The 25794-nt window shown below is 45.4% G+C and overlaps 1 protein-coding gene across 1 annotated transcript in view; it reads left to right on the top strand.

The window, feature by feature from the left end:
- The window catches only part of MTUS2 (microtubule associated scaffold protein 2), a 256633-nt gene that overhangs the window by 193166 nt on the left and 37673 nt on the right, over positions 1–25794 (top strand). The window contains exon 8 of the mRNA XM_052650268.1: positions 13741–13807. Coding sequence (XP_052506228.1) covers positions 13741–13807 — 67 coding nt within the window. The remainder of the gene's footprint in view (positions 1–13740; positions 13808–25794) is intronic.

Raw genomic sequence — 25794 nt, 5'->3', positions numbered from 1 at the left:
TTCTCAGCGTCAGGGTCTTTTCCAGTGAGTCAGCTCTTTTCATCAGGTGGTCAAAGTGTTGGAGCTTCAGCATCAGTCCTTCCAGTGAATATTCAGGGTTGCTTTCCTTTAAGATCGACTGGTCTGATCTCCTTGCTGACCAAGGGACTCTCAGGAGTCTACTCCAACTTATATATGTGAGTGTCATTGTTGAATAGAAGGCAGTCTGTTCGGTCAAAGTGTATATACATTTAAAATCTTAATATAAACAGCCAAAAGAATTACGTCAGTTTACTTGTTAGTGTTAAAGATTTGAACTTGCTCTTTCAAGTTTAGGGCAAACATTCTCGTCTGTTATTTAATCACTGGATATCCTTGATCTCTCTACAAGCAAATCTAAATAGCCTGTGCTACTTAGTTAAAATCTCCTTGGAAAATCTCAAGTTAGTAAAATTGTCTAATTTTAACTCTTTTTCTGCTTCCTGTCTTAAGCAGATTTGATGGGCAAAAATGTAATTGTATATTTCTGCAGATGGTAAATTTCAGGATTGGTCCTTTGAGGTATCAGGAAGTCTAAAGTTAATTTTATAAATATATGAATCTCTTACTTTAAGGATTACACAAACATATTTTTAAAATATCATGTCTCTCTTGAAATTTAAAAAAAAATACTTCACTTACATCCCCTTCCCTTTTTGATTTTCAGCTGCTTGAAAAATTGTGGATTGCCCTTGCGGATTGCCCAGAAAGAGCAAGTCCTCTAAGACTTTTATGCTGATATGCCCAGGAAATGTGTCTGCACCACACCCCAATTTTAATTACTTAAGCCACTTGAACAGTTTGTGACTGTCAGCCCAGACAAGTGATTTCACAATTATATTTCAAATATAAAGATTTCCTCCAATGAGGCAGAAACTGTTCTTGGCACACACATTTGAAAGGGAGCGATGGGGTGGTTCCTGGCCAGGCAACAATGCCCTGAGAGGAGGGTTGCAGGGAGGAAAGGCCATCTACATCGCGTTGAAAAATATTTTTAATTCTCAGGGAACACAGAAAGCCAGTATTGGAGCAGAGCCGCATCTCTGCCAGCCCTCTGCGCCGTCCTCAGCCCGGAGCATCCCTGGACGCCCGGCTCTTTTGTGTTTCCTGCGTCCTCTCCAGGCGTGTCTGCGTCGTATGGGGGAAGGTGGGGGTGGCGTACCGGAGATCCCCTCCCAGAGGAGGGAGGCATCGGTACCTGCTTGTTATGCGTCTATTGACTCGCCTCACGGGGAGGGCTCCAGTGGCAAAGTGACCCTCCCCTCCGCCTGTCCCCTCCCTCCCTGCTCCCGCCCTCAGCCTCCCCGCAGCAGGAACCTAACGCGGCCGCCCTGCGCTCCTCCTCCTCCTCTCCTTCCTCGGGCTCCCGGATTCCTGAAGTTATTAGGAGAAATAAGGGGACCACATGGAAGTTGTGACAGCTCCCAGCGGCGCTCCCCTCTCTCCTGAGCCATCACCTCGCCTTAGGGATTACCCGCTGACACACTGAATGAAGGGGGTCCCCCTGCCAGCCAGCCTGCCGGGATGGGCCACTGCTGCTGCAAGCCTTATAACTGCCTTCAGTGCCTGGACAAGACGGTACTTTGCCTCCCACGCCCGCCCCTCCCCTCTCCTTCCAAAGAGCCAGCCGCCTCTGTCTCTGTCCCCCCACCATGGCATGTGTGTGTGCACTTGTCTTGTGAGTGGAACAGGATATACTGCCCTGGCTGGCAGTATACTTGCCCGTGCTGAGTCGGGAGCCGTGTTACTCTGCAGTGTCTTACATAATTGTCTTTCTGCAGCCTCCGATGTAACTGTTGCATTCTCCTGAAATGTTGAGGGCTCTGCTCCAACATCATGAAATCCAAACTGCCAAGAAATCCTTGGAATATTCTGACTGCCTTTTAATGTACCTGCGAGAGCTGAGACATTTCAGGTGCAGGGGGGAGGGGGAATTTAGATGAGCTAGACATTTTTCTCTTGGCCAACCGCTAACTTTGAAAGTTTGCCACGCTCTGTGACAAACAGCGTCCATCCTTGTAATTTCTGTGCTTAAGGTCAGAGATGCAAGCCTCCCCCCAACCATCCCCAGTCCAGTTCTGCTCTCTGTACGTGTCTGCATCACGTAGGGATGCAGAACACAGAGGTGAAGACTTAAGGAGCCAGAAGGTCTGAGGGTGTGTTCCAGTTTTCACTGGAAGGGAAATCCACAGCCAGGGAACGGAGACCAGAGTGTGAGCAAGCACCGGGTGACATTCCAACACAAAGCCTTTCTTTGCTATTGACATTTGACTGCGAGCTTGCAGAGGGATCAGGAGATGCTTTTAATTTCATGACTAGAAATGTGCTGGCAAGAACTCTTGCCTCTGTGATATGTTTTATTATCACACATGTTTGGCTTTCTCAAAGATGCATGAAATGGAATTTAGCGAGAGGATGAAATTGCCTCCTTTCTACTTATGGGTGTCAGTTATATAGCTTGAGGTCTAGTATGTGACCAGGTGAAGAGAAATAAACGGCTTAATATAAAACTCATTAGAAGGAGGTCACTTGGGAAAAATTGGTAACTAGTTCTGTGGGTGAACTCTGACCCAAAGTAGAGTTCTACACCACCTAGGAAAATTAAACTGATACATTAAAAGTGACCCGTTCCTTCTTTTCCAGTAGAAATGACTATCTCAGTGGGATTGGTTTTTGCCACCATGACTGAGTTAAAATATTTATGTACACATTTATGTGCTTAGACAAATAGAAATATTCTGCATTTATACTCAGTTTTCTGCATTTCAGTCTGACATTGAAGTGATTAGGCCCTTTTTTCAAGAGAAACGGTCACCAAGTGGTTTTGAAGAAAGCCTTGTAACAGTGATAATTATAGAAGGGAAGGATCTGCTACATGCACAGAAGTATTATAATGTTCGTTTTTCTAAGCTCTGATATAAAAGTTTTAGAAATAAAAGCTGGTTACCTCATGAGAAGAGTTGACCCATTGGAAAAGACCCTGATGCTGGGAGGGATTGGAGGCAGGAGGAGAAGGGGACGACAGAGGGTGAGATGGCTGGATGGCATCACTGACTTGATGCACATGAGTTTTGGTAAACTCCGGGAGTTGGTGATGGACAGGGAGGCCTGGCGTGCTGCGATTCATGGGGTCGCAAAGAGTTGGACGCGACTGAAATGAACTGAACTGAACTGAACTGAACTGGAAAGTCTTTTTCGAGAAAATATATTTTAAAGTGAATCCGTCCTCCTTTTTTGTTTCACATCAAGTCCTTGAAAAACATTATCCCTGTGTCAGTCTTTAACTTGGAGATTTTAAGAAGGATGATTAAATGCTGTTTCTTCTCTTTAGCAGTGTGATGTTTAAGTGACTTTCAAATGATTTAGCTTTGAAATGTCACACTTAAGGCAAGTTATTCTTTCCTAATGAAAACTTAAAAACTTGCACAGCATTTTCAACTTTCTCCTTAAGCTTACAGTGACATTTCTTAATATATCTTTGCTATATTTTAGAATGATATGCCCATTGCAGGTTTTATAGATGTCATGTCCATAGGTGCTTATCTCAGGGATTAGGGCTTTCCATTCTTAATTAAAAATTTTGTTTTATTTAGTTACCCACCTTTCAGCATAACTTCATAAATGGTATGCCGGAATTGTTAGTTTATTCAGTGGTTACCTGTTGGGCCAGGCATGATACTTCTAGGACTGTTATGGAATTCCAGTCCAATCTCAAACTCTGGAAATTAGTTTATTCTTTAAATTCCACCATAAAATCCAGGATCAGCATGAAAGAGACCTGATAAAATAGTCGTTGAGTTGTTTCTAATTACTTCAGCCCATCTTCTTGTTTAGTCTCTAAGTCATGTCTGACTGTTGTGACCCTGTGGACTGTAGCCTGCCAGACTCCTCTGTCTGTGGGATTTCCCAGGCAAGAACGATGGAGTGAGTTGCCATGTCCTTCTCCCGGGGGTCAATGTGACCCAAGGATTGAACCTGTGTTTCCTGCATTGGCAGGCGGATTCTTTGCCACTAAGTCACGAGGGAAGCCCTTAGTCCATCGTAATAAGCCTTAAAAAAATGAAAGGAACACCCCCCACCCACCCATACGCTGTATAAATACAAAATAGAAAACTTTATTTTGTGAAGCAAAAATGCCTTTGACAGTTTGCTCCTAGGGCAGGAAAAGATGTTCTGAAACATCTTTAAACAATTAAAGAGACTTTTAGGTAATCAGTTTCAGAGGTGGGCTAAGAAATAGTAGTCTTAAGACGATTCTTTAATATTAATTTATTGGGAGGAAGTATGGAATTTTGCCTAGAGTATAAAATGCATGAAAAGTTTGTTAAATGAACAAATGGTTTTTAAAGGTTGATCATGCCTAAGTATTTTAAGTTTAAAAACACGAGTAAAAGCATCAACAGTATTTCTTGCTGGTTTGCTCTGTGCCCAGTTATTTTGGTGACTAGCAAAGAATTGTTAAAAGGCACAGCCTGCCCTATAGAGTTTACCAGTTATTTGGTTGTATTTCCACCTTTTCCAGAGAAAATGCGAGTGGGGCAGGCAGCAGTAACACATACAGGGCAATAAAACCAGTAGAGCAAGACTGAAGTATCGTTAAGTGCAAGTTATGTGGTCCTCACCATTCCTGTTTCTGGAATCCAGTGAAAGGAGAAATCAGTGCTGGAATCAAAAGCAAGCTTTCTTGGAAGAAGTGGATCATGACTTGCATGTTGAGAAATGGGGTAGAGTTTTGAGAAGGATGGTAACTCTAAGCAAAGGGAACTGGAGTAAAGATGTTTTAGCTCACGTGGGTGAAAGGTGAGAGTCAATATTGGTACACACAAGCTCACAGGGAGTTTGGGGAATGTTTACCAGGCTGAAACCCAGGCTGATTTTTAACTTGAGTTAAGAAGAGATAGGGATCCATGTTGGGATTTGAGCAGGAAGCCAGTCTGTAGAGAGACTCATTCCACAGGCATCTGGAAGGGAAAGTTATGACCCGTGAAGCCCCCTGGGATGCCCAGATGGACCCCCAGGAGTCCGTCCACCAGTGTATTCAGTGTGGTCCAGGCTGAAGCCAGCAACTCTGCACATACAGTCACCTCCCAGAGCTGGTCCTTCTTAGAAACGTTGAGTTACTAAGGGAAATCAACTAGATGTACAACTAGAATGCCAGCCCATTTTTTAAAGATAAGAACTATAACTGACAAGCGAATGAATGATTACACGCCTGATTAAACAGGTGATTTCTTTTTAGAGTCAAAGTCTAGCTTCATAAGAGGTAGTTGATGAGGATGGAGTCTGAGCCAACAAGTCACGTTACTTAGGCATCCAGCGCCCTCAGGTCCCATTACCCCCAGCCTGAGATTACGCGGGAGGCTGTGTGATGTGTGACTGTCACTGGCCCTGGTGACCGCCTCTTCCAGGCTGCCATAGCTTAGCTTCTTCTACTACATATACCCCTGCCCCAGCCCACCCCTCTCTTGCTGCTTCAGATACAGTCCTGTCCCTGTAGGGCTTACTTTGCATATCTCAAAGCCCCATATGGGACTTCCCTGGTGGCTCAGAGGTTAAAGCGTCTGCCTCTAATGTGGGAGACCTGGGTTCGATCCCTGGGTTGGGAAGATCCCCTGGAGAAGGAAATGGCAACCCACTCCAGTATTCTTGCCTGGAGAATCCCATGGACAGAGGAGCCTGGTGGGCTACAGTCCATGGGGTTGCAAAGACATGACTGAGCGACTTAACTTTCACTTTTTGCATATCTCTACCCCGATGTTTTCTGTGTTGATTGTCATCTCAGAGGCTAATCTAACTTACCTTTTCTCTAAATTCTTGGGAGGGGTGTGAATTAGGGGAAGGCACCTCACTGCTTCTCCCAGCTACGCTCAGGTGATGGGACAGTAATAAATTTGGGAAGGTCATTAAAAGAAGATAGAATCCAGAAAGGCCAAGAGACTTCTTCCGTGAGTCATAAATGGATGAAAAAAATCATGGTTCTGGCTAGTTTTCCTTCCCTCTGCTTGCTCTGGAATCCAGAAGTTTCCAGCCTTACTCCTCTGAGTTCACGTGCTTCTCCTTGGGGCCCCTGAGTCTTTGTCCCTCCTAACTGCTCCTTGGTAATCCACATGTGGGCTGACACCCCCCTGTTAGCTGCAGCCTCTTAGGTAAGCTAGAAGTTTCCCAGCTACCGATGCCCCAGCATGCATGCGTGCTCAGTCATGTCCGACTCTTTCTGACCCCATGGATTGTAGCCTGCCAGGCTCCTCTGTCCATGGAATTTCCCAGGCAAGAATACTAGAGTGCAGTGCCATTTCCTCCTCCAGGGGATCTTCCTGACCCAGGGATCAAATTAGCATCTCCTGTGTCTCCTGCACTGAGCCACCTGGGAAGCCCAACACCCCAACATGCACAAGGGCAAAGGCTGGAATGATGCATCTTGAAATTTCATCTGATTTCTTGTGAAACCGGATACGGCCTTGCTCATTTTCCACACGAGTAGACACTGACATGTATTTAAAAATATTAAACGTGAATGATGCTTTCCCTTCGGCTGGTCTGTATTAAATTTCATTTCCAAGTAGAAAAGCAGACATTGGATACAGTGGCCTGTGCTAATTATATGTGAAAGAAATAGGGCTTATTGATTAAGTCAAAGCATGGCATCAGTGCTCCCTTAAAGCCATAATAACGGAAATGAATAAAAGGTCAGTCCACTTCCCAAAGGAACTTTCCACAGTGCTATATTATGGATCTGGCCCATCTTCACAATATTAATATTGAAAATGAATGCTGTATTCACCAAAGGCAGTATGAAAGCAACACTGAAGACTTAGCGTTTTCTGCTGACGTCACCTGGTGGCTGGTTTGCTTTGAAATATAAAAGAAAATATTTCCCTATTAAGACAAAATTTTACCATGTGGAATTAAACCCTCATGGGTGAGAAGCAATATTGTTTTTTGGAAGAATAAAAAAAAATTCCTTTAAGCTCTTTGTAATTATATGTGTAGGTATATCACTTTGGGTTTTGAAAATTCACAATAAAAAGGATCTGGATGTTTCCTCAAATACCAGAATGCTATAGGTTTTTAAAATTTAACTCCTTGTTAAGGCTCTTTTGTTAAGCCTGGGAAAAAGGGGCCCAGCCCAGGTGATCAAATTTTCCTGATCTACACTGATTTCAGAGCAGGCTAAAAAGATAAGGAAGTTTAGCTGGGCATCTTTAAACTTAAATATATATGTATACATATATATATACATATACATACATGCATGTATATGATGACATCACCGACTCAATGGACATGAGTTTGAGCAAAGTCCAGGAGAGAGTGAAGGACAGGGAAGCCTGTCCATGGACTGCGTGCCCATAACTGAGTGACTGAACAACATATATATTTTAAATGTAAATACACATGTCCTTTAAAAAAATATTAGGTGGGGAAGAGGAAGCTGACAAAAACACTCACAACTACAGTGAATTTTATGAAGTTTTCATCAGCAGGCTTATAGCTAGTCAAGCATTCTTTCTAGGAGAGTTGCCGACCAGAGGCAGATTTGGCAAGAAGGGCCCATCTGATGGGGTGACAGGGATTCCCAGAAATAGCCCAAGTGCAGTTTTGTGTCACTGGCCCTCCTGACCTTTGCCTGGGGCGCTCCCTTCCTAGCCCCCTGCTTACCCATCCTCTGGTCTCAGGAAGCCCCCAGGCTGGCGCTGCCTAGTTGAGTTTTATCGTGTTGTTTTGTAATTATTTGTTTGTTTACTGACTCTTCGGGAGACTCCTCAGCTTCTTGAAGGCAGAAATATCCTGCCTGGCTTGTCTGCCTGCCAGCGGTGTATATGTGTGCTCTGTCGTGTCCAGCTCTTTGTGACCCCGTGGACTGTAGCCCGCCAGGCTCCTCTGTCCCTGGAATTCTCCAGGCAAGAAGACTGGAGTGAGTTGCCGTTTCCTTCTCCAAGGGAGCTTCCCGACCCAGGGATCGAACCTAAGTCTCCTGCATCTCCTGCATTGACAGGAGGGTTCTTTAACCCTGAGCCATCAGGAGAGCATGCTACATAATAGGCACTCAGTAAATATGTGTCACGGAGAAGGCAATGGCAACCCACTCCAGTGCTCTTGCCTGGAGAATCCCAGGGACAGAGGAGCCTGGTGGGCTGCCGTCTATGGGGTCGCACAGAATCGGACACGGCTGAAGCAACTTAGCAGCAAATATGTGTCATGTTGGATACATTTCCTGCTTCTGGATCAGTTGGGGTGAAAACTCCTCAGATTCACTCAACCTTTTATATGTCGATGATCATTCAAAACACATATATTCAATTGTAATAAAAACCAGGCTGTTCTGTGGGTTCCTAATGGGGGGAGGGGCTTAGGTGGCTGATGCCCAAGGGAGGGTCACATGGCTGATGCTAACTAACAAGAATGGGCTTTTTCACTTCCTGTCATCCCCAGTTTCACACGGGTGGCACTAGCCGCCTAAACAGACAGCCCTGGTTGAGCAGGCATGTTAGGATAAAAGAGTGTGGCAGGCTTGCTTGGGGCTTGGCTGCACATTCAGTTGCTTGGAGTTCACAGAGTGATGAGCAGGTTGTATACTTTGCCAGGCTTCTGTAACCAGGACAGATCGAGGGCAGTGTTCCCCAAGAGTTTGCAGCGCCATGGCTAAGGAGAAACTGGGCTTCCCTGTAGCAGACTGGTAGGGCGAGAGGTGGCGGGGAGCCTGAGATGTTCATGGTGGGGAGCCTCTGGGATTCTGTCTGTGGGTGCAGCGGGCCATGCCGGGGGCACAAGAGGACTCAGAGTGCCAGGGAGACATGCCGAATCACAGAGGCAGCTAAAAAGACACACTCCTGCCATGGGGCCAAGACGAAGGTTCTGCAAGCGTCCCCTTTCCAGTTAAGCCCATCCTGGAGTAAACGGTCGTTTTAGAGGAACAACCTTCTTGGACTTGGCGACTTCTGGACTGTATCATTAGGATAGCTTGGATGCCTAATACTGAGCTCTATTTTTAGCCTGTTGGAGTGAAAGCAGGGGCTCATGTGCTTGGCACCAGTGAGGAATTTTCCACTCAGTCCCCATGTAGGGAAGCACTAATCTAACGCTGGCCCATCGAGGAGACCTTGCTCATATTTCAGCCATCCGCTGTGTCATCACCCCGGATCTGGCTTAGGGTGGAAGATGGGGGAAGGAGGATGGTGTGTGAGAGTCTTTCCAAGGGAACCTTCTGGGCGGTCTCACTCCTGATAACTCAGCAGAACTTCAGGCCATGCTGGGCTCTGCTGAGCCACGAAGGGTGAGGGTGACTCTACGAGGCAGGGAGTGGAGAGTGGAAATTCCCTCTAGGTTCTCATCCTGCTTGAGGAGCAGTGTCCCCGGAGTCCAAGCTGTTGACTCATTCCATCACGTCATTCTGCTTTGGCTCGAAGAAAACCAAGAGGAACTTAATTGATGCAGAGAATTCATAAATTAGAAGAGTTGATGTCATTTCAAAAACAGGCACTTAGGGAAGAAGGGCTGCAGCTAGACTGCTCTGGCCGGCCCCCTGGAGCAGAGCTGCGCCAGCGTCTTCAGCAGGGACACGTGGGGAGGCGGTTGGAAAGGGTCAGAGAAAGCTGACCAGGAAAAGCTAAACAGCTACCCTATCAGGAGTTACAGCCCCATGTAGGCTGGAATGGAAACGAACTGAAGTGCAACCCGCAAATCCACACCAAGGAGGGCAGGGGTGGGTGGAATGTGAATGTAGCCAGGGAATGCTTTCAGTGAAGCAGAGTCATCGGGTCTGGCAGTGCCTGTCCTCCACTTAGATGTAGAAGGCTTGCTGGTACCTTGTGGTTGGATCCAAGCTGAGGATCAGTGCGATTTGGGTGTCAACACTGGGTCTTTATAATGTGGGTTGGAGGGAGAATCTTCTTGTGTTCGTGTTTGATGAAGAGTGTAGACCTTGGCTTGAACCTCCCGCTTCCCCACTTCCTGGGTAGTTGTGCATGTGACTTGGCTGATTTCCTAACCATGGAGCCTCAGTTTTGTCCTCCAGAGTGGAAAAGAAACCATGGAGCCGGTTGACCATGTTTGGAGGAGTAAGTGAGCAAAAGGCTTGCCCTGCGCTGTGCCTGGTGTCTAGGAAGTGTTTGGTCAGTTCAGTTCAGTCGCATAGTCATGTCCGGCTGTGACCCCATGGACTTCAGCACGCCAGGCCTCCCTGTCCATCACCAACTCCCAGAGCTTGCTCAAACTCACGTCCATCGAGTCAGTGATGCCATCTAACCATCTCATCCTCTGTCATCCCCTTCTCCTGCCTTTGATCTTTCTCAGCATCAGGGTCTTTTCCAAGGAGTCAGTTCTTCCAGTCAGGTGGCCAGAGTATTGGAGTTTTAGCTTCAGCATCAGTCCTCCCAGTGAACATTCAGGTCTGATTTTCTTTAGGATTGACTGGTTTGATCTCCAGTGTTTGATCAAGGTCAGTGTTAATGTTGATGTAGTAATCAGCATGGGCTTTCCAGGTGGCTCAGTGGTAAAGAATCTGCCTGCCAATGCAGACGACGAGGGAGATACAGGTTCCATCCCTGCATTGGGAAGATCCCTCTGGAGAAGGAAATGGCAACCCACTCGAGTATTCTTGTCTAGGAGATCCCATAGACAGAGGAGCCTGGCGGGCTACAGTCCATGGGTTCCAAAGAGTCAGACCCAAATGAGCAGACACACAATCAGCACACCTTACCCGAGTTTAGTTATTTCCCTTGACTTTTTAGCCATAAGATCTGTTGCTTCTCTTTGGCAGCTGACACTTCCTTGATGAGCTGTTTGATGAGTTTGAGACCATTGGTTTGGTCGTCTGTCTTTGCAGAAGGTTGGGCATGAGGGCAGGATGGATCCTCATTGATCACCCTCATCTTTGCTTCCCAGAATGGAGAGGGTGCAAGTCTCTCATCTCACTGCCTTCCCTCCCGTTTGCCCTGCATCTCTTTTCCTTTCCCACCTCCTCTCTTTCTTCTCTTCCTTCTCTTTCGCTCCCTCATTTGCATTTCTCCTCAAGCAAAGATAGGTGGAGCAGGCCTGACCACACATGTCAGTGTCATTTTCATCCAAGTGACTCCAGTCTGAGGGTTTTCACCCACATCATCAGCACCGTCTCTACCTGAGGCCTGTTCTCCCTGGACCTTCAAGCCCCTCCTTTCCCATATCCCTGAGGCTTCCATGGCTGGAAAGTGGGGTGTGATGGCTGGTGATGCAGGATATCCACGTATGGGTACCATCCACCCAGGGCTTCATCCCAGGGCTGAGGCAGGAGCTAGGGAAACCTTGGCTTTGGATTAGCAGTCAGAGTTGGCTTATGGATTTTTTGTTAGGTTCTGGTTGTTCCGTTTGCAACCTCAACTAAGTCTTTTCAACTCTCAGCAGCTCAAGAGTGAATCGTGAGTGATGCTATTTCTGTTCTGATAAGGTTAGTATTTCAGTTCTCTGACTGTGCTTCAAATTGAGGATGTGAAGTGAAAGTTGCTCGATTGTATCCAACTCTTTGTGACCCCATGGACTATACAGTCCATGGAATTCTCCTGGCCAGAATACTGGAGTGGGTAGCTGTTCCCTTCTTCAGGGGATCTTCCCAAGCCAGTGATAGAACCCAGGTCTCCCACATTGCAGGCAGATTCTTTACCAGCTGAGCTACCAGGGATATAATTCAAAATGTCTCTTTCCCAGGTGGCGCTAGTGATAGAGAACCTGCCTGCTGATGCAGGAGACATAGAAGATTCAGGTTTGATCCCTCAGTTGGGAAGTTCTCCTGGAGAAGGAAATGGCAACCCACTCCAGTATTCTTGCCTAGAAAATCCCATGGACAGAGGAGCCTGCAGGCTACAGTCCATGGGGTCACAGAGTTGGACATGACTGAAGCGATTTTGGAGATATTGGAGGAGCAGAAACAAGTTAGTTTTTTCAGTAGTTTGAGATTATTTTAGGGTAAATACTGAAGTTTACCCTCTCTGGAATATCAGGCTCTCTTAATTTGTAGTAACAAGTCAGCTGGCTGTATTCTGCTGATGTTTGAACAAGGACCTGTCCCTGTGATCAGTCTGATTAGACATTTTCCCTGTGTTGTATTCTCTAGTCTTTGAACTTAGAGTAGAATCACAACAGAGCCAGGAAGGTGCTTTAAAAAAAAGAGAGAGAGAAGGGATAAATGCAAATTCTGAACACATTCAGATATTCAATATGGAAAAGCACCTCTTATCTGTAGGATGTCATCCAGTTGCACATAAAATCAAAGGAAATGGCAGAGTTGTAACAACAAGTAACGCTTTGTATAGAGGGTATAAGTGCCAGGCATTGTTCTGACTGCTTCACCTGTGTTAATTTATTTAACCATCAGGATAACCCTGTGCAGTGGGTGTGGCCCTGGAAGGATATGCGCTCTCAGAGGTGGTCTCCTGCCTTCAAATTCCGGAAGGGCAGGGATGCTGCAGGCTGGGGTGGGAGGCGGGAGCTTCATGACTGAGATGGGGTCCAGTGTCCCCCAAAGGGTATATCATTGCTGCATTAGTTTCAAGAGAACTGTGACTTAATCACTGTTAATGCTTGTGACTAAAATAGCTCTCAGCTTATGATGTAAATAGTTTTATTTTGGCATAAAATTCTGGTATTGCTTAGCACATGCCCTTTGTATGACCTGAGACCCTGCCATGGGCCCAGAGTAGCTCACATGTCACCAGGGTCTAAATGCAGGAGACGCAGGGACACAGTCGTGACAACTGGCTATTCTTGTTCAGCCCAGATTGTCTGGAGGTGCTGACATCAAAGTCAGAGGAGGTTATGAAAGAAAGAGTGTTCACGCAGCCTTGATGATATCTGTGCTAGATATTTGGTACCCATTTTAGCCAAAATTTCCTCTTGGGAAATGTTTGCCTTGGGTGTGCATTCTACAGAGTGAAAGAAACTTTCCTTGAAGGCCTGTATTTTTGGCATCTCTCACTGGAAGAGAATTTACAGAACACATCTTTCCTAGTTATTATTAATAATAAAATCATAACAAATGTAAGTCTTGATGCTGACTCATATCTTCAACTGCTTCTCTGTTTTATGTCCTAGTAGGAATTTGATTTGAAAACAAGTAAGCAGTCATTTAGTAAATGGCATTCTTTGCAGTAAATAATACTTCGAGTGGGAGTTTTCCTCTTCTTCTACCAATGCACAGAGTGGAACAAAATACTTGGAGACCTCTAATTTTGGTGTTGATCTTATGACAAAGAGAAATGTTTCATGTAGGTTTTCGGTTCAGTGTTCATGAGGTAGCGGGCCGTGCATGTGTGGACGAAAGGGTAAGTTTAAGGAGACTTGGTAAAATAAACATCTGTCTGTCAGAGAGCTATGGCATTGGCATTTTCATGGTCAAAAATCTCGTTAATAGTGACAATCGTTAAAAATGTAAAATAATATATAACAGTAGATTAATGTGTAGACATGCAGAGAATTACTGTAGGTTGATACCCACAGAGCAGAATATAGAGAAAAGTGCAACTATAGGGTATTATTAATATTATATGACAAGCTTTGTGATTTGAATGTGGTACAAATGAATGAGTCATACTTGGCTTTGTAAGTTTTGTATATGCTTATCTAATGAGAAAATTATCTCCTTAAAGACTTGACTCATAAATATTTGCTTAATGTGATTCATTAATTAAACACGTGAAAGTCCTTATCCAGCCTCAAACAAGGGGAATCTCGGTGTCCATTTTGTTTTTTCAGAGTGAAAGTGCCCTTGTGAAAGAGAAAGAGCTGTCAATCGAGCTTGCAAACATCAGGGATGAAGTTGGTAAGTGGGGCCTTGGCATGAGGAACGGGAAGAGGGTGTCTTTTTCCTGGTATGTAACAAAAGCAGTTGTGTCTCGAGTAATAACCAGAGCAGACCTGCCTGGACAGATGGGAGCATCTCCCCCAGAGCAGTGGTGGGTTCTTGTAGTCTTGGGGGCGGGGCATTGATTTCTCTGCAGCATCTCTGTTGTCACAAAGGCAGCTTGCTAACAGTTCACAGTGGAACTAATCAGGCTTGACTCCGCTTCTCACAGATGGCAGCGCATCTCTGCATCTGCCGTGTGTGGGGTGACATGCACCCCCCGTGTGACCCCTCCCTCTGCCCGGGGGAAGGCACAGCTCCTAGAAGCAGCTCAGCTCTGGTGGGTAGCTGGAGCGCTCCTGGTAAGATGCTTCCTGCCATTGTTCACCCTGCCGTGAAGCATTCTTTGCTCTGGGATGTGAATCTGGATGGCTGTAACAATGCTAGGGTTCATCTCGAAACTCCTCCTCTTTGGCCGATAGGATGGTGTCATTCTGGCTGAACCACAGGAGACCTTGCCAGTGATGGGATAACCCCTAGACCCTGGGATATCTTCCGTCATAGACTTTCACTCTTGGCCGTAGGTCAGACCAAGGATCTGCCACATTCCGATTACTTGATCCCATTCTGTTCTTGGGATCCTTTACTCCAGCAGAGGTGACATGAACATGACCTAGTCCCCTTGGCATGCTCTTCTCTTTACGAGGAGCGACTCTCCTCCGTCCAGTGTGGTCCTGGGGGTGGCCCACCTGTGCAGGTGTGGCCTCCTCCGCCAGCAAGGCCCTTGAACAGGCCTACCCATCCTAGGTGGGTGGCACCTGTTTTAGGGTCAGCCGTGAGGCACCGAGTATGGAGGCCAGACTTCCCTGGAGAACACGGGCTCCCAGGACGCATGGTGGATGGGGTCATCATTTTCAGTTTTGCCCACCCTTCCTTTTCAGAAGTGAAAGTGTTAGCTGCTTCAGTCGTGTCCGACTCTTCGCAACCCCATGGACTGTAGCCCACCAGGCTCCTCTGTCCATGGGATTCTCCAGGCAAGAATCCCAGAGTGGGTTGCCAATTCCTTCTCCAGGGTATCTTCCCCACCCAGGGATCAATCCCGGGTCTCCTGCATTGCAGGCAGATTCTTCACCATCTGAGCCATTATTTTTACCTTAAAATTTGTGTTTTGTTCCTTCACCATGAGTTTACACTTCCTCTGCCATCGAGACAGGGCAGCCGTGGCCTCTTCTCCCCTCCTAGGGGAGCAGTCCTGTGGGGAAGGCCTCACGTCATGGCCCCTCCACAGCCTCACCTGTGCGGCGCCCACACCTGGCACCCCTGCCAGAGGGATGGACACACAGGACCGGAAGTGGCAGTGTTGGTGAAGGACTCCGGTGAAGCCCCAGTCCACACACGCGTGTCTCTCTCATGCGATGGTCGGGCTCTCGGATGGTTCCTGAGCTATGGAGGAAATGACCGAGGTCCTGGCAGGGTGAGCTGGCTCATGTCCGTGTCCGCGGGTTCCCCTTCATCACAAGGAGATTTGATTAAAGAAGAGAGTGATGACGGGGCAGTCTGCACGGTGACTTGTAGCTCTGAGGTGTGTAATACCTTGAGTCTGAAGACGGAGGACAAACTCTTCCACTGTGGGGTGAGTGCCTCTCGGAAGTGATGCCTGCTCCCCCGAGCAGACGTTAGATCCAGGTGTCCGTCCCAACCCAGCAGGTGAAATGTACCAAACCCAGTGCTCTTACCCTCTGTGCTTTCCCGAAGCTTCTGAGTGCAGCAGGTACCCCTCAGGGACCACACTGGGGCTTTGTCTTCTTTGATTTCTGCATTAGTGCCAAGAGAAGCACCAGAATTCACCTGCCGAGTGAAAAAGCCATGGGGTGTGGGGAAAGGAAGGCCATTCAGCCCCGCGTTCGGCTCCAGAGGGCGCTTTAGCTGTGAGTCCCTGAGCCGCTGTGGAGGCAGCATTTGTGTGGGGGAAAGACAAGGGGGCGGGGGCACCAGCCCCTAACTGTAAAGTCATGAATTCTGGTGTCTTGACCTGTGCGGTGTTCCTTTGAAGGGAAGAGGGCACCTGGCTATGTTCACCGACCTGGAAGCTCTCTGAATCCCGTTGTTCAAGAGTTTTTATAACCAATCCTCCAGTGCCCCCTCTCCCTGGAGGTTGGTGAGGGGGCCTGGAAACTGCAGCCCTCTGATGGCCTGCTCTGTCCTGTGACCCGCCTGTCCTGAGGCTCTCTAGGTGCCTCAGGGAGTCACCTCCTTAGCATAAATTCAGTCACAGAAAGACTCATTATAAATATGAGAGACTGTCCTGTCACCCAGGAATTCAGAAGGGTTTTGGGAACTCCAGGGGATAAAGACCAGTATATTATTCTACCTCACCTAGCCCAGGCACCTGGGCAAGGCACTGCCCAGACATAGAGAATCCCTCCTGCATTCAATAGGTTTCTGAGCACCTTTCTGCAGCAGGCACAGTCATCCCATTGTGATGGAGGTCCAGGCCTTAATGCTTATAGTCTGTCTAGTCACTGCGTTTGAGAGATCAGTAAATCCAGACTTGGTCAAAGATTTTATCTAAAGCTGGGATGCCTGCAAGAGGACCAAGAAGAAGAGCTTAGTTCTCTTTAATCTCAGTCCATCCATTCATTAAATAGTTATTTATTAGGTGCTTAGTGTGTGCCAGGCAGGCTATCCAGGTGGCTCAGTGGTAAAGAATCCACCTGCCAATGCAAGAGACTCAGGTTTGATCCCTGGATCGGGAGGTACCCCTGGAGAGGGAAATGGCAACCCACTCCCATATTCTTGCTTGAGAAATCCCATGGACAGAGGAGCCTGACAGGCTACAGTCCATGGGGTCACCAAGAGTCAGACTAAAGTGACTTAGCTCGCACTTGCGTTTTTCATCTGACCTGAAAACTTAAGAAACGTTGATGTGAAATGTAGTTTTAAAACCGAAAGCAATGATTAATAAAGCAGTCATTCTGGCAAAGCTTCTCAAGTGTTGTACAGGAAGCTAAATGGTTAAGGCTACATTTGGATTCAAGTTGGCATATTGAAACAGAGCAAACAATACTGAATGTTTTCTATAACATGAAATAAAAACATATTAAAGAATTCCAAGAGCTTTGATACAAAGGTATGATAGTAATCTAAGTTTGTGATAATAAGCACTGAATTGTTATTTATTATGTTCTTAAGTTACTAAATAGAATAAAATTTTCAATTTGCTCTTGTTTATAGCTAGTAGCTTACATAAACACACCCCACTGTAAGTGTATTTGTGAGATGATTTTACCTCCTAGGGTTTATACAGAAAATGTGTTTTCTCATTTATGATCATAATCCCTTGTATTTACCAGGTGCTTAGTGCTTACCAAGCTCTGTCATGTGATATGTTTTATTTATTCATTCATTCAGATTGCTCTGTGAAGTAGGTGCTGGTGTCTCTTATAGGAAATTGAAGCTCAGAAAGATTGAATGACTTCCAAAAGAGCATACAGCTAGTGTGTACAGAGTCAAGTCTCAAACCCAAGTCTAGAATTCTTCTACTCATTGTATGTGATTTTACCACAGTATCTCCAGCACCACCATCACATTTGGTGATAATTTTTAATTTAATAGATTAAAAAAATCAGGTGAAGAAAATAAAATAGCTTTTTCTTCCAGTTCTATATGTTGTTGTTCGGTCGCTAAGTTGCATCTGATTCTTTGCGACCCCTTGAACTACAGCATGTCAGGCTTCCCTGTCCTTCACCAACTCCCAGAGCTTGCTCAGACTCATGTCCATTGTTGATGATGTCATCCAACCATCTCATCCTCTGTTGCCCCCTTTTCCTCCTGCCCTCAGTCTTTCCCAGCATCAAGGTCTTTTCCAATGAGTCAGCTTTTCACATCAGGTGACTTCCACACAAAAGGATGAAAGATGCTAGTATGAATCTGTCCAGACATAGGGTAGAGTATAATTATGTTAATTCATCAGTAAGCTATAGCTGATAGGATTGGGTTCAAGAACAAATAACAAACTCCTGAAGAATGGGAGCTTACTCAAGGTAGATGTTTATTTCTCCCTTATATAAAAGTTGGAGGAGTTCCAGGTGGCTCAGTGGTAAAGAACCCACCTGCCAATCCATTGAATCTGCATGCGGGAGATGCTGGTTCGATCCCGGCATCGGGAAGATCCCCTGGAGGAGGGCGTGGCAGCCCACTCCAGTACTCTTGCTGGAGAATCCCCATGGACAGAGGAGCGTGGTAGGCTGTGTCTATGGGGTCACAAAGAGTTGGACGCACCTGAGCATGCATGCGAGCGCCCAGGGGTAGGTGTGATTCTGTTCCACTAAGTCCACAGAGAGGGTGGACAGGCTTCCTACAGCTCAGCATTCTCCCATTCCCAAGACAGTGGTGCTTCTCCTAGTGGTCCAGGGTAGCTGTGGTCGGTACTAGGTGCCACCTGGTCATCACATCTCTAGTCCAGCTGGGATGGAAGAGGGAATGAACAAAGAAGCAGAGACAGTAGGTCAGCTCTTTCTGTGGGAAAAAAGTTTCCAGGAATTTCTATCTTGTTGCCCAGCTCTAAGTCGCAGGGCAAATGTGGTCATAAGAAGGACTTGGAGTTGTGCTCGCCTTTGGTGACTTTGCCTAGCTATTTTATTGCTATGGAGGAAGGCGAGAATGTGCTGTGGGCCTCACTTTCCTCCGTCAGTAAGATGGAACCCTAGTGCTTGTCACACTAGCTGAATGAGAGGAAAGGACGGAGCACGATGTTTGGCAGGAAATTGGGGCACAGTATATGCTAATTCCCTTAGGTTTCAGATTAGATTCTGTTGTCTTCCTTCCCTTCACAGCTTTAAAAAATCTAAGTTAAAATGCAAAACCCAAGAAGGTACCTCAGGAAAAATAACTAATCTTGGGATCACAAAAAGAAGGCACATTTTCTTATGTATAAAAATATCTCTTCTAAGCACACCAATGACAAGACAATTTGCCAGATTGGATAAAAAAGCAAGATTCAGTTATGGGCTGCCTAAGAGAAATCCACTTCAAATGTAAAGGAGTGGATATTTAAAAGTAAAAGGAGAGATAGAAATATACTATGCTAACACCAGGCTTCCCAGGTGGCGCTAGTGGTAAAGAACCTGCCGGGCAATGCAGGCGAGGTAAGAGATGTGACTTAGATCCCTGAGTCAGGAATATCTGCTGGGGAAGGGAATGGCAGCCCACTCCCATATTCTTGCCTGGAGAATCCCATGGACAGAGGAGCCTGGCGGGCTACTGTCCATGGAGTTGCAAAAGAGTTGGACATGATTTATCGACTAAACAACAGTAACAGTGTTACTATTACACAAAGTAAACTTCAGATCAATACTGTCACTATAGATGGAGATGCCATTACATAAGGATCAAGGAGTCAGTTCACCTAAAAACACAGCAGTGCTGAATACCTACATGCCTAGAAATGGAGCTTCAAGTCAGATGAAGCAAAACACAGTGGAACTGAAAGAAATAGACCCACTGTTACTGTGGGAGACTTCAGCACTCCTCTCCCAGTCCTGAGAGAATGAGCAGGCAGGAAACCAGCTCGAGTTTAAAAGACCTGAGTAGCAGTTATCAACCAGTTGAGCTAGTTGACCTAATTGACATTCACAGAAGGTTCCAGATAACAAACAGGATGTACATCCTTCTCAAATACACGTGGAATGTTGACCGACGCGGGCCATACGCTGAGCCATAGAACAGACCTCTGCTAAGTCATTTCAGTCGTGTCCGACTCTGTGCGACCCCATAGACGGCAGCCCACCAGGCTTCCCCGTCCTTGGGATTCTTCAGGCAAGAACACTGGAGTGGGTTGCCATTTCCTTCTCCAATGCACGAAAGTGAAAAGTCAAAGTGAAGTCACTCAGTTGTGTCCGACCCTCAGCGACCCCATGGACTGCAGCCTACCAGGCTTCTCCATCCATGGGGTTTTCCAGGCAAGAGTACTGGAGTGGGGTGCCATTGCCTTCTCCGTAGAACAGACCTCAGCAGATATTAAAAAATTGAAATCATACAGACCATTTTGGACTATAACAGAATTAGACTGTAAATCAGTAACACGAAAATAAACTGGAAAGCTGGAAATGCTTGGCTATTAAACTACATACAACTAGCACATGAGTCAAAGAGGAAACCACAGAGTAAATTAGAAGCTTATGTTGGATTCAGTGACAACACAAACACAAATCTGTCAAATGCACGATTGTCTCTGATCAGGGGAGTTGAATCTTCTCACTCAGTTTTCTCAGCAGCTTTGTCAGGGGGGTACCCACATACATATTAACGTTCACTATTTAACTATCACTGTTCTAGGTTCTATGGCGGAGAGCGGGCAGTGTTATTTAGAAGAAGGTTTGATCTAGTCTGATGTCAGAAATGTGAGTGTGATTACAGAGCTTCTGATAGACTGTTCTCTTTGCAAGATAATCACTCAGCATGATGAGGTCCAGAAGTTACCTGGCCTTCCTGTAAGTAAATGATGTTCTGAGCTGGGAAAAATTCAAATCAGTGATGTCAGCTGCCAGAATTAGATTTTTATCCCAGTAAATGTAATTTCCTAAAGTTATTTTAGTTTCTGTCTCAGACAGGTGCTTAACCATGCACAGTAATATCAAAACTACAAACTCCCTTAAATGTACCAGAGACTGGGTTTGGTTGCCATGGAAAGTACACCATCAGCTACAGTTCCACAGAACTACTTTCTTAAAGACAATGATTTATTCCAATTGGCAGCAGCACATTTTTTGATATTTATAAAATTATTTAAGGTTGCTGGTTGTATAGCACCATCTGATTATTTTATATGGAGATGTCTATTTTGTGATCCTCTAAAACATTTGCTCCTTTGTGAATGAAGATAATCCTTTCTGATATACGTTAATATTATAAAAATCTGTGGTTTTCATTCTTAACCTGAATTGATTGAATAAAAGTCAAGATACTAAGGGCTGCCCATAAAATACCCAGAGGACAAATAGTTTCTTGAAACTTAGAGCCAGCTGCTTCTGCAGAATTTTGACTTCATAATAAATCTAACGTTTAGATCTGTGTATGATTTACAAAGCTCTTTCACGTATTATTTCATTTGATCCTGACAACAATCCTAGGGGACAGATAGGTAAGGTAGATAATACAACCACCGTTTTAACAGTGACTGAATCATGGCTCTAGAGAATGAAAGCAAACCCCAAATCACGTAGCTATTAAGGATAATGGAGTTGGGTCTTTATCTTGTCCCACCATGACCAGAGCATGCTGCCTTCGTATTGTAAGATTTCAGTTGGTGTCTTGGGGAAGATAAGAAAAAGCAAGAAAAAGATGTGACATGCTCTATAGCTTTAACCTGAAAATTGCCAAAGAGCAGTTTTGCAAAAAAACATTATGCTTTAAATGAAAGACAGTCACATACAAATTATGCAAATATAATCATCGCCTCTTTGTGAGTTTCTTAGTCACCTGCTGCTGCTAAGTCACTTCAGTCGTGTCCGACTCTGTGCGACCCCATAGACGGCAGCCCAGATCCCTTTTATTTTTCTTTGTATCTCGAGCCCCAGCCCAGAGCTTGTTAGCACATTAAGTGTGAACTATGTCATTGTTTCATTTTATAAATTTGATTGAAATCCAGGAGATGCACCTGTGAGTGTGCCAGGAGTAAAGATGGGTGTGATGTGGTCTCTGAGCTCACGGGACATCTGTGCACTGGAGGGACGGATGCATAAGTGGGTGACTAAAACCCAGTGTGCTGAGTAAGGTGCTGGAGGTCTGAAAGTTCAGAGGATGGTTTGTAACCCAGTTAGGGGTCTAGGAAAGGCTTCTGGGGTAAAACAGCGAAGCTTAAAGGAAATCAAGGAGTCAGTGAAGAAGTGGTTCTTCTACACTTGATCAGTTACAGCAACAGGATTAGTGAAGTCCTTGACTTAATCTCTCGTTTGGGAAATGAGAAAAATAGTAAAGATGTGATTTCCTGGGGTGATCCCTTAACCCGAGGAAAAGGGCACATGAGCTTGTCTATGAAACTCTTTAAACTACGTGCAGACAAAGCAGAGAGCAGTGTTTGGACTATTAGACTTCGATGATTCTCCCTTCGGAGATTTTTTTGACTACTTAGTTTTTCTTAGTTTTTCCGATGCCATTATGAAATTATTCTCACTCACTCAAGTATCCGCAGATACCACCAAAGCCAGATTCAATCAGTTTACTGTGTTTGGCATTAATTTGAACAAAGTAATCATGTAAGTTGGGCTTCCCTGGCAGCTCAGTGGTAAAGAATCTACCTGCCAAGGGAAGAGATGCAGGTTCAGTTCCTGGGTTGGAAAGATTCCCTGTAGAAGGAAATGGAACCCACTCCAGTATTCTTGCCTGGGAAATCCCATGGACAGAGGAGAATGATGAGCTATAGTCCACGGGTCTCAAGAGTTGGACAGAACTTAGTGACTAAACAACCACAACAATACATAAGTTGCAGTATATGCGTCTGTTATATTCAGATCACTCTTTTTTTTTTTATTAGAATCGCAGTTTTTCAGCTGAACTTCGGGTCTTCAGGAGGTTAATTCTGGTGAAGAACAAGGAACTTGACCGATTCTGCACTGCAAGGAAACATGTACAGACGCAGCAGGTTTCAGTGATAATGAAACTGATCATGGTCTCTGGGCTCCTTAACATAGTTATTTTCTTTAAAAAAAAGGAAAGAAAGCAAAAGTTAATGCAGAATTTGATCAGAGTTTAGCTAATCAGGAGTATGATTCCAGATGGAGAGACCAAGCCGGCTGGACACTGTTAGTGCAACAAGAATGGCTTTGACTTTCAAGGAAATACCTTTTAACTAGGTTTACTAGAGCCCGATATAGAACACATAAATCCCAACTTACTAATTTCCAGTGAGAAATGATATTTCTTCTTAAAAGCAGATCTACTTAGCTGAAATTGTCATCAGAAGATATCTTAGTGGACCAGACTCGATAGTATGCTATAAATAATAATGGCATCTCGCTGAGATAGCCTTGGGCAGCTATCTGCATGCCTTTCTTTTCTGGGACCTCAGTTCTTAGCCAGGGATCCCCACGGAGGGAGATGGAAGCCTGTTACAGCCACCTGGGAGCTTATTTCAACTATGCATTCATTGCCCTGCTTCCAACCTTCGTAGAGTAACTACTCCTGGAGAAGACTTGAGAGCCCCTTGGACTGCGAGGAGATCAAACCAGTCATTCCTAAAGGAAATCAACCCTGATTATTCATTGGAAGGACTGATGCTGAAGCTCCAATACTTTGGCCACCTGATGTGAAGAACTGACTCATTGGAAAAGACCCTGATGCTGGGAAAGATTGAGGGCAAAAGAAGAGGGTGGCAGAGGATGAGATGGTTAGATAGCATCACTGATTCAGCGGACATGAACTTGGGCAAACTCTGGGAGATAGTGAGAGATTGGGAGGCCTGCTGTGCTGTAGTCCATGGGGTCAAAAAGAGTTGGACATGACTTCGCAACTAAACAACAGTAGTATTGGACTAGTTACAGTATACCTCACACAGCTAGTTATGGTAGACTGCACACAGCTGTAAGACACCAAGTATATGAGGCACCTGTTTCTAAGCAATAGATGTCACAGGCCTGTGAGCCTGTGGCTAAGACTCTGTGTTCCCAAATGCAGGCCCAGGTTCAGTCCCTGGTCAGGGAACTAGGTCCTACATGCCTCAACAAAGAGTTCGCCTGCGACATCTAAAAAAACCCCACTTGCCACTATGAAGACCCAGTGCAGCCAGGTAAATAATGAAAACATAAATCTTAAAAAAAAAAAAAAATGAGGACATCACTCTGAGCCCCCTGTTGGCCCCGACTCCCTGCCTGGGGTCACTGACCAGACCACAGCCCAGAGAGGTGGTCCAGCAGTGACCACTGACTGTCTCACTGTGCTGCAGAAGCAGATACCAGTTCCAGGTGGTTAAGGCAGCTGGAAGTCATGGGACTGAGCACTGGAAAGCAGTCAGCTGGGCAGAGGAGGCCCCGGGAATTTGCATGGGGAGGGGGGCGGTTCCTGGATATTCAGAGGTGAAGTGTGGGCACCGAATGCCTGGGGAGGCCTGGCAGAGGGCAGCCGCTGCAGGATGAGCTGAGTAGAGGCACCAGACATGGTGTGGTGCAGGGAGACGTTGAACTGCAGCTGAGCCAGGGTGGAGAGACCTCGCTGAGCACCTCAACTCAAGACCCAAGAAAGGCCAGGCTTTAGGAGTGAGGACCAGGACTGAGAATAAGGGTCTCTAGGAAAACTGAGTGGACCCACCCTAACAAAGGGTAAAATCTAAGTCTGGTGGAGTCAAGAGTAATTTACCTGCCTGTTCAAGTAATACACGCTCCTTTCAGTATGTGTGCATGCATGCCAAGTTGCTTGCTGTGTCAGACTCTGCAACCCCATAGACTGTAGCCCTCCAGGCTTCTCTGTCCATAGGATTCTCCAGGCAAGAGTGCTGGAGTGGGTTGCTATGCGTTCCTCCAGGGAATCTTCCTGCCCCAGGGATCGAACCCATGTCTCTTATGTCTCCTGTATTGGCAGGCAGGTTCTTTACCACTAGCGCCACCTGGGAAGCCCTCCTCTAGATACCATCCATTTAAAAATTAGACCTACTTAAAGTGGAACCCATAATTAAGTGAAAAGTAGGCAATAGACATGGGTATTGAAATAACCCAGATGTTGGAACTGGCAGACAAGACATTTTTTAAAACTGTTACAAACATGTTCACCACTTCTAGAAAGCGAGGAACATAGATGGGGAAGCCCAACAAAGAAATGAAAACTACAAAAGAACCAACTGGAAATGTTAGAGCCCAAAAGTTAAATCTCTGAAATGAAAAATTCACTGGATGGGCTTTACAGCGGGTTGGAGACTGCAGGGGAAAAGGGTCAGTGGGTTGAAGACAATCAATAGACATTATCCAATCTGAGGAACAGAGAGAAAAAAGATTAAAAGAAAAATGAACAGAATGTCAGGGACCTGTGGCAATGTAACAGATGCATAATTGGATTGTCAGAAGAAGGAAGAGAGAGGAAAAATAAATTTTTAACGATGTGCAAAGATGTCTCAGATTTGATTGTTAAAGAACAAACTGCAGGCTCAAGAAGCAATGAACCCCAAACAGGATAAATACAAATCCACAAATCACACCTAAGACATCGTAGTCACACTGCTGAAGGCCAAAGATAAAGAGGAAACATGAAATGCAACCAGATAAAGACACACGTCACTTACAGCGGACAAGGATGTGGGTGGCAGTCAACCTCATCAGAAACAGACAAAGACAGTGGAATGACATGTTTGAAGGGCTGAAATAATGTTTTAAAAACATCAGAATTTAATGTCCAAAGAAAACATTCTTTATGAATGATAGAAACTTAGAATTGCAGGAAAAGTTGAGATTATCAAAATGGTAAATCTGTGGATAAATACACAAGATGATTCATTTTGTTTTAAAAGTTCTCTGTTTTTAAGTGTTGAGCTTGATGTTCTTTGTCTGTGGCTACACTCATATCATTACTACCCAAAACAGGACATAGGACATTTACATCATCTGAAAATTTGCCCCAGGCCTCTTTCAGTCAGTTCCACCCTACCACGTGCTTATTTCTGTCCCCGTAGATTAGTTTTGCCTGGTCTTGGATTTCCTACAAATGGGAGCAGACAGTCTTTTATGTCTGGGTGCTTTTGCCCCATATGAGAGATTCGTCCACATTACCGAGCTTGTCAGTGGTTTGTTCCTTTTTATTGACTCGTGTTCCTTTGGCGTGCATATGCCAATATTAATTATCCACTCTTGGGTTTTGTCCACATATTGCTTTTATAAATAAGGCTGTTGTGAATATCCTTGCATAGGTGTTACTGTGGACAGATACGTGTTCATTTCTCTCAGTTCAGTCCCTTCACGAGAGATGACTGGGTCAGAGGATAGATG

This window comes from Budorcas taxicolor, chromosome 12 (assembly GCF_023091745.1).
Source record: "Budorcas taxicolor isolate Tak-1 chromosome 12, Takin1.1, whole genome shotgun sequence".
Classification (NCBI taxonomy): Eukaryota; Metazoa; Chordata; class Mammalia; order Artiodactyla; family Bovidae; genus Budorcas; species Budorcas taxicolor.
Note: the sequence above shows the minus strand (reverse complement) of the source record. Positions and strands in the feature narration are given on the sequence as shown.